The 15,528-nt window shown below is 40.4% G+C and overlaps 3 protein-coding genes across 5 annotated transcripts in view; 1 reads left to right on the forward strand and 2 right to left on the reverse strand.

Moving 5' to 3' along the window:
• The window catches only part of ARMH4 (armadillo like helical domain containing 4), a 159,014-nt gene that overhangs the window by 84,168 nt on the left and 59,318 nt on the right, over window positions 1–15,528 (reverse strand). The gene's annotated exons all lie outside the window — the stretch shown is intronic.
• LOC112921389 (large ribosomal subunit protein uL15-like) lies at window positions 5,995–6,483 on the forward strand. The gene has a single exon (XM_072760449.1). It carries the CDS (start codon window positions 5,995–5,997, stop codon window positions 6,439–6,441), a length of 447 nt encoding a protein of 148 aa, XP_072616550.1. The 3' UTR covers window positions 6,442–6,483.
• Window positions 10,806–11,809, reverse strand: LOC112921285 (uncharacterized). The gene has a single exon (XM_026000513.2). It carries the CDS (start codon window positions 11,712–11,714, stop codon window positions 11,103–11,105), a length of 612 nt encoding a protein of 203 aa, XP_025856298.2. The 5' UTR covers window positions 11,715–11,809; the 3' UTR covers window positions 10,806–11,102.

Here is a 15,528-nt window from a genome sequence, read left to right on the forward strand (position 1 = left end):
TTAAAAAATAGGATTTATGGAATGCCTGGGTGGCTCAGCAGTTGAGCGTCTGCCTTCGGCTCAGGGCGTGATCCTGGAGTCTTAGGATGGAGTCCCACATCGGGCTCCTTGCATGGAGCCTGCTTATCCCTCTGCCTGTGTCACTGCCTCTCTCTCTCTCTGTGTGTCTCTCATGAATAAATAAAATCTTGAAAAAAATAGTCTTTATGCGAGGAGATGGAAATGTTAACTCACCTTATTGGGGTAACCATTTTGCAATATATATGTGTATCAAATCATCACATTGTGTCCCTTAAATATATGTTGACATATGTTATATGTCAATAATATCCCAGTAAAGCTGGAGGAGAAATAAAGATGGACCAGGGACTCTAATTAAAGAGAAGCTGAGGAAGAAGTTGGATAGAGAAAAAAGTATGGGGTCACTGGAATTTGGAGAAAACTATCAGGGATCATCACAACTATTTGATGGCTTTCCTGACTTTCCTCCTGCAGACAGAAACTGGCCATAGACTAAAAAGAACGTATCTTCATTTTTAAAGCACTATAAAATCACTTTCAGCTGCCTTTTCCTTCCACAAACCTAAACGGGTTGTACTTGATGGAATGATTGTGACAATATGATACTGGTCCCCTAGGAACACAAAGGTAAAGCCCTTGAGTTTTCAGCTCTCATCACTGAACTGTTGACCACTGACCACTACCACCTACCAAGGACAACTTCTACTTGACCTGCAATAAGCTCAGTTAATTCCTCCCCCTTAAAGTATAGAGCTGTATAACCCAGCAATCTCACTTCTCAGTATATATCCAAAGAAAGCAAAAAGCATTATTCCAAAGAGATATCTCTACTCCGGTGTTCATAGCCACATACCTCACAATAGCCAAGGTATGGAAACAACCTACATGTCCACTGACAGATGAATGGATAAAGAAGATGCGATACACATACAATAGAATATTATTCAACCTTTAAAAAGAAGGAAATCCTATCATTTGCCACATGGATGAAACCGAAGGACATTATGCTGAGTGAAAGAAGTTCGACAGAGAGAGACAAATACTACATGGTAGTACTTATAGGTGGAATCTAAATTAAAAAAAAAAAAAAGTCTAACTCATAAAAACAGAAAGTAGAAAAGTGGTTGCCAGGGGCTACAGCATGGAGAAAACAGGGAAAGATTGGTAAAAGGGTACAAACTGTCAGCTCTAAGATGAATAAAGTCTAAAGGTCTAATGTATAACATGGTGACTACTACAGATGATAACACTGTATTGTATCACTAAGATTTGCTACGAGAACAAAGCTTAAATGTCCTCACACCAAAAAAGTAAATATGTCAGGTGATGGCTGTGTTAATTAATCCAATGGTGGGAACTCTTTTACAATGTTATGCATCTACCAAGTCACCAAAATGTACACTCTAAATACAATTTTATTTCTCAACTATATCTCAATAAAGTCAGAAAAAATAGGGAACCCTTCGTGGCTCAGCAGTTGAGGGTCTGCCTTTGGCTCAAGGCATGATCCTGGGGTCCTGGGATCAAGTCCCACATCGGGTTCCCTGCATGGAGCCTGCTTCTCCCTCTGCCTGTGTCTCTGTCTCTCTCTCTCTCTCTCTGTCTCTCTCTCTCTCTCTTTCTGTATCTCTCATGAATAAATAAAGTCTTTTAAAAAAAAAGTCAGAAAAAATAAGGCATAGAACTAAAAATAATGAAAAGGATCTCAAAAAGTCAGGCTGCACATCAGCAAGCCATGGCCAACAAATTGATCACTACCTTCGTGAGATGATTTGAATGACATTGCTTAGATCAACATGTCTCATAATCTCTCCCACACTCACCCACCCTGGTAGAGCCTTCCGTCTCCTCCTCCCTGTCCTGAAATGCCCAACATGAAATGTTTACTCCACATCAGAGGAGTATTCTCTTGGAGGATTCCTTTCATACTGGGAAGGAAAGAAGGGCCCCAACTGCCATGGGAGATGAGAAAGGAAAGCCTTCCCCTTATACCACCAACCGCACCCTTCAACACAAAGGAACTTAACAGGTTTACTATTTTGTCACTTTTAGTACCTGAGGAATCATATTGCAAGCCTGAGGAGATAGATAGCTCTAGAAAAAGGATGTTTCAGGAACTGTGTTGAGAAGACAGGAGGAAGACAAGCCTTACTGGAGTGAGGCTTTTAGTATAACCTTATTTCCTCCTTATCTTTGTCAACCAGAGAATTTTCTTATTTTGTAGGAGCCTATAATCATCTTGTAGCTGTTAAACACCTGTAATAGGATGTCACCGGTACCCTGCTGCAATTTTCTGTGGAACGATCAGTAACAAAAAGATATGATCACCTTTCCAAATATTACCAAAGTAATGTATTTTATTGCAGTTTGACCCAGAAAGGTGGAAAAGTACTGGATAAAAGGAAAGATGATCTTGTCCTCTGTTGTATCACCAATGATAAGCACAGTGCTTGGCCATCAGCAGTGTTCAAAAAGTATTTGTTGAACAGATGGACAGGTGAATGAATGCATAAACAATGAACTAAATGCAGGTTTTTAACAATGGGGTACATCTAAAGAAACACAGAGTAACAATTAATAAACAATTAGTAAAACATTCTCCAAATAATCTTGCAGCAAGCACAAAGGCAAAATATAAGAACAACAGGTGTGGAGGTCACTTGATGGAATGAGCACTGAGTGCTAGATGCCACTGATGAATCACTAAATTCTATCCCTGAAACTAATAATACACTATATGTTAGCTAAATTGAATTTAAATTTTAAAAAAATTTTAAAAAGAACAATAGGTACAAAGCAAACCGGAGTTGTATACATTAATTTTCCGTTCATAAAAACTAAAGAGAGGGCAGCCTGGGTGGCTCAGCGGTTTAGCGCCACCTTCGGCCCAGGGCATGATCTTGGAGACCCGGGATCGAGTCCCATGTCAGGCTCCCTGTGTGGAGCCTGCTTCTCCCTCTGCCTGTATCTCTGCCTCTCTCTCTCTTTCTCATGAGTAAATAAATAAAATCTTAAAAAAAAAAAACTAAAGAGAAAGTCATCTGTATTTCAGCCAGTCTTTCAACTAGTTACACCCAAGAGCAACAATGATGTCATGAACAGCTCTGAACACAGAGGGCAATGATATGAAATAAATATTCAACAAATAATTGTGCCAAAAACCATAAGGAGACCACTGATCCAAAGAACTGAATCTAAAGGAAGAACTCAAAATAAAATAAAATAAAATAAAATAAAATAAAATAAAATAAAGAACTCATTCAAATTATACTCCCATGTTGTATTTAAAGGTTACAGGGTAGTGCTTTCTGATTTTGGTAATTCTGTTAAACGCCAAATTTTATTTTCGCCTATTTGAATCCTAAATAAGCATGCAGACCAATGTAAAACAAACACACACACACACACACACAAGAAAAAAGGGGCACCCCTGGTGGTGCAGCGGTTTAGCGCCGCCTGCAGCCCGGGGTCTGATCCTGGAGACCCAGGATCGAGTCCCGTGTCAGGCTCCCTGCATGGAGCCCGCTTCTCCCTCTGCCTGTGTCTCTGCCTCTCAGTCTCTCTCTCTCTCTCTGAATAAATAAATTTTTTAAAAAATACTTATTTAAAAAAAAAACAAACACACATGCACACACACACAATTATTTCATATTAAAATAACACAGAAAAAGAAAATAAAAATGAACCTCTATAAGAAGGAATTGGTCTTGGTTTACCAGATATAACAGATACCAATAATAGTGATCAAAGACTTAAAAATTCTATTTCTCCTGAGAATCTCCAAAAAACACTGCAGTCCTGGTAAGAAAGGTTCACAGAGTTCAGCCTGAAAATTTCTTCAAGTTGTGTCTGTCACCTGGAATGGAAAGTACATCCTCACAACTAATGCTTCCTTATTCCCAGGATGACTTGACACGGATTACTTCATAACACCAAGGATTCGCAGTGACACTAACAGCAATCAAGTGGGCAATAATGACAGTTGAGTAACCACCTCTAGTGACAGACAACAAATCCTCCCACCACTTCACACTATTCCCACTCCCAAGCACGACACACATTACATAAACTCCCTTTCGCTCTTGCTGAACCAGCACTAGCTAAGGGTGTCCCTCTGCACTCAGGATGCCCAGTCTGGCCTTGAGTGAGCTCCCTGGTCATGGACCTAATGGATTTTTTTCATAGTCTTCTTACTAAGATCAAGTCACATGTTGGCATGGCCACCGTTGAGAATTCTGACACCTAACAATAGTGAAAACCTGACAGGTGTCCGCCAAAAAACCGAACACAGGTGTTTGCAACAGGGATGCAGACGTGGTTCGGTGTCTCATTGTTGGGCTTGATGTGAACTGAAACTATAACATAAAAACTGTAAAACATCAAACAGAGATGTCAGGTAAGTGCCATACAGCTAAGAGATGCTCAATGATATCAAGCAGGAAGTGTGTCCACAGCTTCCACAGAGAAATGTCCTATTGCAAGTGGCAGGAAGAAAAAAAGATATGTCTAGACAGTATCCTCTTTAATCCAATTTCACCTGTCTAGATACTCTGACAAAATCTCTTAACTGCTGTTTTATAACCCATAACAATACTTCGAACTTACATGGGGCTTTTCTTCCGAGGAGCTCAAAATGCTTTGCAGGCATTATCCTCTAAGCTTACACTGTCAGCTAAACAGAAAGCAAGCCTGATAAACTCTGTTTTACTTACAGCCCTCACAGCTGGTGATATAACTGCCTTGAGTGCTGAAATACCATAACAGAGCCTCAAATGGGTTTGTTGAGCCCAGAATTTTTGACTCTCTAGAACAGGCCTGTTGTATTTGTTGCAAACACTTCTGCCTAAGTTCACCAAAACCAAGAGTTTTACTTTTGTTCAGGACCAGAACTGTGAGTTAATTCCCAATGAATCCAAACAGAACATATATATGGAAGAAAAATTACCCCACGATCATGGCCTGAATAATCTGACTCTGCTCCAAAGTCCGGTTTGGACCTACCAAAGGTCTTCAGTTTCTCTCATTCCATTTTTATCACAGTTTAGACATTTTTAGATTTCCAGAAGCTACAGATGTTGCTAGCATTCCCAGAGTATTACTAATGAGGGAAATCTTGGTTGAGAAAACATGATCCCGGGCAGCCCTGGTGGCTCAGCAGTTTAGCGCCACCTTCGGCCCAGGGCGTGATCCTGGAGACCAGAGATCGAGTCCCATATCGGACTCCCTGCATGGGGCCTGCTTCTCCCTCTGCCTGTGTCTCTGCCTCTCTCTTTCTCTCTCTCTCTCTCTCTCTCTCTCTCTCTCTGTGTGTGTGTGTGTGTGTGTCTCATGAATAAATAAATAAAGTCTTTAAAAAAAAAGAGAGAGAGAATACATGATCCCAATAATGGAGACAGGAAGAATTTCAAAAGTAATACTTGTACTCAACATAACCTGTCTCTCCCTGTTTTACAGGAAGAAGAGCATCTTACCTATACACTCTGTCTCTTTGGAAAAGTAATCATCAATTTGAATCATCATCTTTTAAGTGTCAAACTTTTCTTTTTAGTGGCCCTTTTCTTTCCTTTACAATGTTTAAAATTAAATCTAAGGTTAATTAGGGCACATGAAGAAGAGAAAGAATATCATGGAAAAAACAGGGCAGATGCTGAGTACATATTAGCCTTTCTCCCACTTCCCCCTTAAAGGGAGTCGCTTGGACACATCCCAGTAGCATATTTCTAAAAGAAGAAACATTTGGGGGCACCTGTGTGGCTGAGTCGATCAGATGTCCAACTCTTGGTTTCAGCTCAGGTCATGGAGCCCCACGATGAGTTCCGCACGCTCAGGGGAAGTCTGCTTTAGATTCTCTCAACTTCTCCCTCTGTCCCTTGCCCACCACCCCCACCCTGCTTGCATGCTCACTCCCAGATAAATAAATAAATAAAATCTTCCAAAAAGACAAAAAATAGCTTTTTCCTTTGGGCTGCCAACATGCCATCCAGACAGAGGAAGACCCGGAAACTTTGGGGCCACATGAGCCATGGCCACGGCCGCATCGGCAAGCACCGGAAACACCCAAGAGGCCAGGGGAATGCTGGTGACATGCATCATCACAGGATCAACTTCGACAAATATCACCCAGGTTACTTTGGAAAAGTCGGTATGAGACATTACCACTTAAAGAGGAACCAGAGCTTCTGCCCAACTGTCAACCTTGATAAAGTGTGGACCTTAGTCAGTGAGCAGACACAGGTAAATGCTGCCGAAAACAAGACTGGAGCTGTTCCTATTATCAATGTGGTGCGATCAGGCTACTACAAAGTTTTGGGAAATGGAAAGCTTCCAAAACAGCCTGTCATGGTGAATGCCAAATTCTTCAGTAGAAAAGCTGAGGAGAAGATAAGGGGTGTTGGGGGCGCCTGCGTTCTAGTAGCTTGAAGCCACATAGGGGGAGGTTCATTAAATGCTAACAAGTGAAAAAAATAAAAATAAAAAGACAAAAAATAAATAAAATAAAAGAAGAAATATTTGTTGGCATGTGTTTTCCTGGCAATTTCTATACAAATATAATCAAAAGCCATCATAACAATATGGTTTCCACACTTAACTATCACTAAGTGAAACAATGGGGATGGCACTGCTTTTATTTTCCAGACCTTTTTTTTTTAACTTGGACATCAAAATGGATACAAAACTGGAAAGCCAGGAAAGAAAAAATTAAACTTGTTTTGAGGATATGAAACAAATCTCCAGCAGATGGCTCTCTGGTATCATAAGGGATGGAGGAGCCCCAGAAGCATCTGAAGTCCTTCATGTCCACCAAATTCAGCAGCTCACATTGAGCTGACTCAAAATTTATGGAATTACATGACATTTCTAAAATCTTAAGTATTGCTGCCAATTCAGTGCTTTCACATTTTCTCATGTAACATTGGATATGTACAATAGAATATATATACAATATTTACTTTATTAAGCCTAATAATGAATTGAATCCCAGAGAATTTAAGAATTGGAATATTCCAGGGTACCTGGGTGGCTCAGAGGTTGAGCATCTGCCTTTGGCTCAGGTCATGGTCCTGGGATGGAGTCCTGCATCCTGCATCAGGCTCCCCAGAGGGAGCCCTGCCTCACTCTCCCTCTGCCTATGTCTCTGACTCACTCTTTGTGTCTCTCATGAATAAACAAATAAAATCTTTAAAAAAAAAAAGGTGATAACAACAACAAGCAGGACAAGTCAAGTAGCAAGCACATCAATTAAACAAGATAATGGTCCTAAAACCATCCACTCCATCATTCATCATTTACCCAATGCCTGGAACCCACATGCCAATGCGGATACAAGATAGAAAGACCTGACTCTGCCCACCTGCCCTGAAGGAGGTCTAGAAAACTCATTTAAGGGGATCCCTGGGTGGCGCAGCGGTTTGGCGCTTGCCTTTGGCCCAGGGCGCGATCCTGGGGACCCGGGATCAAATCCCACGTCGGGCTCCCGGTGCATGGAGCCTGCTTCTCCCTCTGCCTGTGTCTCTGCCTCTCTCTCTCTCTCTCTCTCTCTCTGACTATCATAAATAAATAAAAATTTAAAAAAAAAAGAAAGAAAGAAAACTCATTTAAGAGCACAAACTGATGATCAGCTGCTGGGAAGATAGACTCTTTTTGGGTGTCCATACTAGTAAAAATGAAATGGCACCCTCTCTAATTTTTTCCCACTCATTTTCCTCCTTTCCTTTATAATTCCTTTCACTATTTCTTTTTTTTTTTAAGATTTTATTTATTTATTCATTAGAGACTCAGAGAGAGAGACAGAGAGAGAGGCGGAGACACAGGCAGAGGAAAAAGCAGGTTCCATGAAGGAGCCCAATGTAGGACTCGGATCCTGGGACTCCAGGACCATGCCCTGGGCCAAAGGCAGGCGCCAAACTGCTGAGCCACCCAGGGATCCCCCCTTTCACTATTTCTTATATTGTGACAAAACATGAGAGGCTCCTAACTCTGGGAAATGAACAAAGGGTAGTGGAAGGGGAAGTGAGGGGGGGATGGGGTGACTGGGTGATGGGCACTGAGGAGGGCACTTGATGGGATGAGCACTGGGTGTTATATGTTGGCAAATCAAACTTCAATAAAAAAATTTTTAAAAATGAAATGGGATAGGTAAACATGTGGACTGCCAACACTTAAATAAGAATATGTCACATAAAAATCAACATTTTTAGCTTATCCTGAAAAACTTCCAAGATCTGGCATCACTGAGCTCACATACTCCTCCTGGCAACAATATGAGCAAGATGTGTCCAGATCAGAGGGAGTATGTGCAGTAGTACCACACTTACCAATCCCTACTGTCTTCGGCACCTTCCTCTTTGCTTACTTACATTGTCTACCTGGCCACCCAAGGTTGCATGGAGAAGATGTGAATATTTCATTCCAACTATTCATACATAGTATTAAATGATAAATGATACATGGTTTTAATTGATAAATGATCTTAAAAATCATATTTATTATGCATTTACTCCAGGTCATGCAAGCATTTACTACACAAAAATCTCATTCTATTCTTACAATAAGAGATAGGAATATAAATAGCCCTACTTTACACAGATAGGAAAACTGAAGTCTAAGGAAATTAAACAATTTGGTCAAGATCACAATGCATATTCATGACAGAGCAAAGATTTAAATACACGCATGTCCATGCAAGTCCAGCAGAACTATTTTCCACTAGTCTATACTGCTCTTCAGTGGGGACTGGGTGGTCTGAGAGGCTTCATAAAGGAGGATGAGTTTGAGCTGAACTGTTTCTATTTCTCCTTCCTATCCTCTTTTAACTTCATAGCTTTCTGTTATAGAGCACAGAGCACTAACTATTATTTATTACAAAATGCGATAATGCCTATTTTCATACAGGTTTATTTCTTGTAGAGTGAGAACAGTGTTATACTGCCTAGACACGAATCATGCCATGCTTTTAACAAACATGGGATTTTCCTTTGAGGGTGGGGTGGTGTCAATCATGACAGTTGTCTGGCTGTCAATTGCCTAGGGATTAAACCTACAAAGCAGGGCAGATAATATGTATGTGGGAATAGGGATTCCCTCCCTGGTGGTGGTCCCTAGAGGAAATTTACATCTTGCTCTTGGCTCTTCCATGTTGGGGTAGGGATGAGGAGGACAAAAGGAAGTTATCCTCTGTATAGGAAACAAGCCAAAGCTGAGAAGCCAGAAAGCCTAGCAAGGTGCTTGAAAACCGTTCTAGTACTTTGGATATAGAATATAAAAAAAACTTCTCAGAGTGTGGAATGGGTCAGGACCTGGGAGCCCTGAGAACTTTTTAGCTAAGATAAGATAAGAGAAATTTGTATGTTGTGAGTCTAATTCACTTTGTGTTTCTATTATTTTCTTGGTTTATTTGCTTTGTGTTCCCTCAGGTTTGAGCCAAGTATTTTTTTTTTAATTTCTACTAATTTCAATTGAAATAAGTGACAGGGTTTTCACTTATGTTCGAGCTGGAGTTTTAATAGGATATAGGACCCCTCAGGGAACACGTGAAGCAAATACCCTGAGAAAACTGAGGGATCAATGTCAGGCCTTTTGCCCACCTCCTTCTCATAATAAAGCATTGGAAATTCTTTACACATTTTTTATAGAAAAAAATTTCCATAAAGTATTTTGTTTGGAGATATCAAACAATGTAAAAGGAGGTAATATGGCTGAAGAAGAAAAGGCACTGGTAAATTTAAGCCAAATCAATGTAACTCTTTCAAGACGTTTGCAATGTTTCCAAGTGTGAACATTCTTAAAATCTTGTAAGGCCATTCAAATTGATGCATTATATTTTTATCCTAATCTTTTCCTTTGGGGTTATGTATACATTTAAGTGATAAGAGGGAGTCTGATGTCAAAACAACTTCATGATTATGAAATCAGCCTGATAATGTTCAGTTGATAATATCCTTATGTTATTTTATACACTGTTAAGGTTTGTGATTGTTTGTATTCCAAAGCAATAAATTATCATGTTCACACTAGTAAAAGAACAGTTATGCCTAGCCTCGAGAAAGCATGCCTGTTAAAAATGCCTTAATTTTCTGCAAACATCTAAAATGCCTTTGAGGTTTCAAACCACAGCCTATCATGTGGTTATAAGCCACATTTGCTTCAACAACTACACAAAATCACCAAACATAGAAAGCCCCATTTGGACCAGTCCTCACAAGGATTCTCAACCTTGGAGTACGAGCCCAGATGAATTACTCAAAACCAATCCTTTTGCCTGGGTTCTGAACATTCTCCTCAAGAGAGACATGGTGCAGTTTCCTATAAATCAAGTATTTGTTAGCCTGAGACTGAGCATGTGGTTGCCTCTTCTACATTGAAAAGCAGTTGCTTCTGTTATTAAAAACTATTCTTGGGGCACCTGAGTGGCTTAGTTGGTTAAGTGCGTCAGACTCATGACTTCATTCATCTCGGGTCACGATCTGAGGGTTGTGAGATCATCAGGCTCAGTGGGGAGTGTGCTTCTCTCTCTTTACCTCTCTCTCCTCTCTCCTGCTCTCTCTCCTGCTCTCTCTCGCTCTCTCTCTAAAATAAATAATCTTTCTTAAAAATTATGAAAGAGGGACGCGTGGGTGGCTCAGTGGTTGAGTGTCTGCCTTCAGCTCACGGCATGATCCTAGAGTTTCGGGATCGAGTCCCACATCGGACTCCCTGAGTGGAGCCTGCTTCTTCCTCTGCCTATGTCTCTGCCTCTCTCTCTCTCTTTCTGTGTCTCTCATGAATAAATAAATAAAATCTTTTTTTTTAGAAGTTATCATTACATTTATTAACACTTAGCTGGTAAGGGAGACTAACATTAAACTGACCAGGGACTCGACATAGTGGGATCACAGTGATGGAAAGTGCCTAGAATTTTCTGAGGTTCTGGATCACGGGAGAAAAATCCCTTGTGCACAGATGTTTCTAAATGGGTGTTAAATAAACTAATTCACCGTTTCCCATAAAAGGGACACTGATTATACATGTCAGGCCTCATGGCTGGAGAGGATTTTATTTCTGTAGCCCAGACACCGATAGGTTTACTCTCTCAAGGGGAGCGCTCAGTGGCGAGGCGACTCCCGACCCGAAGAGGGCTGAGGCATCCGGTACTTGGACAGGTCCAGGTTGAGGTCTAAGAAGGTGTACGGGGTGTAGTCGTGGTGCTGGAGGTTCCTGTACGTGATGTTGTCGAATGGCTCGGCTTGAGCAGGCTCCGGTGTGTTGTCCTGCTCTTGCAGGCCTGGCGCCGCGTCTTCAGCCGTCCCGTCCTTCCCCTCAGGCTCCAGACCTGTGGTCTTCTGCTTGAACACACCTGCATCAGGGGCAGGAACTGGCTTTGGATGTTGCAGTGGCATCTGATCTTCCAAAACCTCCTGTTTAGCCTCCAAGACTCCTCCCGTTACCTGCTTCCCCGCATTTTCCTTGTCGGGTAGGGGAAATGCCACCTCCCCGTCACCTTCCAGTACTTGCTTTTCAAAATGTCTTTCTCTGGAATCCAGAGATGCCTGCAGCTGTCCTGCCGCTCTGGTTCTTTCTGTCAATTGCACAGGTGCTGGGCTGACATCTGGCTGTGTAGACAATCCTGACTTTGTGGGGTCAGGGAAGGTTTTTTTAACTTCAAGTGGCTTTTGGCTTTCTTGATCTTCTTCACTGGATCTAAATATTTTCTCCATTTGTTTTCCTTTATATTTTGCTTCACAATCTCTTTATATGCTTGTAACTTGGGGGTTGTAGCTTTTGGTTTAGCATCTTTTCTGTCCTCTGATGGCTTCACAGTGGGCCCTTTCTTCTTTCCCTGACAGGGTCTCTCCGAAGGGCTGAGATCTGGCTGCACTTGCTGTGACCGGATCTTCTCTCTTGCTGCTGTTGCAATTTTGGAGGCTCTACTTTCAGGGGAACGGGGGGCCTGTGGTGTTGGAAGCCCTTCTTTGCCCCTGCTCATCATCTGAGGATCAACCTTGGAGGCATCACCCTCTTCGTCAGACTCTGAATCCGAGGAGGAGTCTGAACTGGAGGAGCTGGACGAAGATGTTGAAGATGACGAAGATGATGATGAATCATTTGTCCTTCCCTTGCTCCCCTGAGGAACTTTTGAATCCGAACCCTGTTTTCTGAATGGAGGCAGAACTTTTTGAGGAAACTCTACCAAAGTCTTTCTTGATAAAAACTCTGGAAGCCCTTCATCTGTGAATGGCATGCTATCATCGGGACTGGTGCTAGGGCTAGCTACCACCCTGCCTCAATTCACAATTGACGGGTAACAACTGGGTGAAGGCAAGTTTTTAGACAATTCGGCTGCTGTTGGGGTGGCCAGTGGCCTGCCCCTCTCCTTTCGTTCCACTACTTTTTTTGGTGGACTTTGCTTCTTGGGATTTGGTGGCAGTCCCTTTTCGCTCTTCCCTGATTCTGCACAGAGAGAAACCGTGGAAGCAAGTCCTCGAAATACTCCTGCTTCGAGGAGCATAATCTTCAGCGCCGCGGACCGTCCTTCCCGCAGCAGAAGTGACGCCGCCATGACAGTGACACCGGGGACGCCCGCCAAATAAAATCTTTTTAAAAAGTTGGGAAATATCAGGAAGGGAGACAGAACATAAAGACTCCTAACTCGGGGAAACGAACTAGGGGTGGTGGAAGGGGGGAGGAGGGCGGGTGTTGGAGGGGAATGGGTGACGGGCACTGAGGTGGACACTTGACGGGATGAGCACTGGGTGTTTTTCTGTATGTTGGTAAATTGAACACCAATAAAAATTAATTAAAAAAAAAAAAAGCTATGAAAGAATCTATTCTTAAGAAATAGTTTATCTAACTAAAAAGCTAAATTAGCAAATTATGCTTGATTACATGTCTTTAAACTGATTGCTAGTGTGGTATACATGGTATCTATTCAACATCCTTTACAATGTTTTCTACATTTTTGGGTTTGTCATCAATTATTTTTTTATAAATATTAATAGAACAATGAGTGTATATGTATACAAATATATACACCTACACACAGACACACACACACACACGACTCACAAACATATCAATTCCTTATTTCTCTAAACTGAGGCAAAGCTCTCATTCCTAATTCTCAGAGTTCTTTTTTTTTTCTGTAATTTGTTGTGTGATACTTTCCCACTTTCTACATTGTATTTCTGTTATTTATATATGTCTTAACTCTTCTACTAACTTTTATGCAAGATCCACTCCCATTTCTTCTTTTTTACTATCTGAATCACCAAATACTTGCTAAATGTGCACATAAATGAATGAACAGAAACTCTTAATATACATAAGGCTAAATCCTTTCCTCATCCTGAGCTATGATGTAAAATTTCATGTGTGTCTAAGGGTGAACTTTACTAAGCAGTACTAACTTTCTACTTTCTAGTGCTGAGCAACAAAGGTTCCAAAAAAAGGAAAACATCAGCTCTAGAATAATTTTTGCTTAATTGTGATTATACTGATAAATGAATTCCTTATGATAAGATAGCATACTAGAAAACTTAGAGTGAGTATCAGTTATCTTTCTTCAACAGCAGAATTTGTAAGCAAAGCTATAGGGTAATACATCATAAGAATGATTTTAAATATTTCTGAAATACCACTGGCTATGTGAGCATTAGTACCAAACCTGGGATAACCATTCTCTTGCTAAGTAATTGACTGTACTAACATACGGTACTTAAGAACAGAGATCTATCATAAATACCAGAAAAAGGATGATGACTTCAGGACAAAACAACAAAATGACTTACTATAAGAGGTAATCAATTACTGAAATCACCAGCAAGTCTGTGTTTTGTAATCTGTCATGTAATATATATGAAAATGATGCAAAGATAAAAACAAGTTAAAAAAATGGCTCATCCTTGCCTTGGCAATCATGTGAGATGTTTTCCTGTGTTCTTGTTAATGGTCATAAAATTATTAATTTTTATTAAATTTCCATTGCTTTTGCCAGAACAAGCATGGAGGGGAGAATTCAGCATTTAATCTGCCAAATCAGGTCATCACTAATAATCAAACCAAGGGCATATTCCATCAAATACTCTTCTCCTCATCCTCCCCATTTGTATATCATGAAATCCAACTCATTTCCAAGAACAAAGGCCAAAACTTGTACCCATCCCCCATCCTTAACACAATTAGAGCAAACATCCCTAACCTCTTACTGTAATATCACAAGTAATGGTGGACAACAGTTCAAATTCACTCCTTACTTGATCTTTCTTATTATATTTCACTGAGCAGCACCCAAACGTAAATCATATAAACTGAGGTTCATAAATATGGTGTCAAGATGACATTTTGAATATTCTGTCTCATTTATCCATTCTAGCTGCCTCCTGAGTGGAAAAGTTACATGAGAATTGAGAAAATAACAGGAGTGCATACCAGGAAAGGAGTGCATACCAGGAAGACCAAAAACATTGATTTTGTGAATAAAATGCAAGTAAAAAGCAAACACTTCTCTCATAAACTCTATACAAGTTCTTAAGTACCCTCAATGGAGCTATTAAAGAAAAACATCTCTGACATTTTTCCACAATGCCACTTAAAGAATGCACATCCCAATTCATTTCTGATTGACCAATAAAAAAATAAAGCATCTTGACTTCAGTAGCAACTATGAGGCCGCCAGACTGAAAGAAGAATCATTCAGTCATCTGAATAAAGATATGCTTTTCCAACATGACTCTCTTCTGAAATTCCTACATTATCAGCAGAGAGAATCCTAGGACAAAGAGAACTAAGAATTCCAAATAAGAAAGGAGAGAGAACACCACTATTCCACTATTTCTGCAGCAGAAGAAATTAAAAAGAGTTACAAATATATAATGGAAATGCTCTCAGAGGACTGTAGAAAACATCCATGAAATTAAATACACATACACACACACACACACACACACACACACACACACACAATCACCAAGGCAGGAAAATGGATGTCACCAAAATAGATTAAACAACAAACAACACGACAATGACGGCTTTCTGCCCTATGTGTGCTGCCTGGCTGGAAAAAGATGTCAAAAATGCAATTTTGAAACCTAAATATAAGGACAACTAAAATGATCTTCAAAAAAACAAGGAAAAAAAACTCGTCAGGAAAGAAAAAAATTAAAGTTAAATGATCTATTTGGTCTTATTTTTAAAAAATCAAGATGCTAAAGAAAGGTTAAACATGACTTCCCTGTTGGACACTAAGAATTAAAAATCTGTTTAAAAAGGTAATATTACATGCTTACCTATATCATACATTGTAAGTTAAAAAAAAAAAACAAAAAACATGGTAATTCTCCAGCAAGTCAATTACTGTGAGTTTGTTTGATAAACCCCATGATGAATGGGCCTTTGGAAACATGAGGAAATGGGAACTGTCTGGGATACTGGCACTAGATTATACAGCCCCAACACTCAGCCTATTTACAGAAAGACATGAAGTAGGATCAGTCACATCAAGAATTCACCTTCTCCAGCCCAGGGATCCTGGTA

Source organism: Vulpes vulpes, chromosome 6, assembly GCF_048418805.1.
Source record: "Vulpes vulpes isolate BD-2025 chromosome 6, VulVul3, whole genome shotgun sequence".
In the NCBI taxonomy this organism is placed as follows: domain Eukaryota; kingdom Metazoa; phylum Chordata; class Mammalia; order Carnivora; family Canidae; genus Vulpes; species Vulpes vulpes.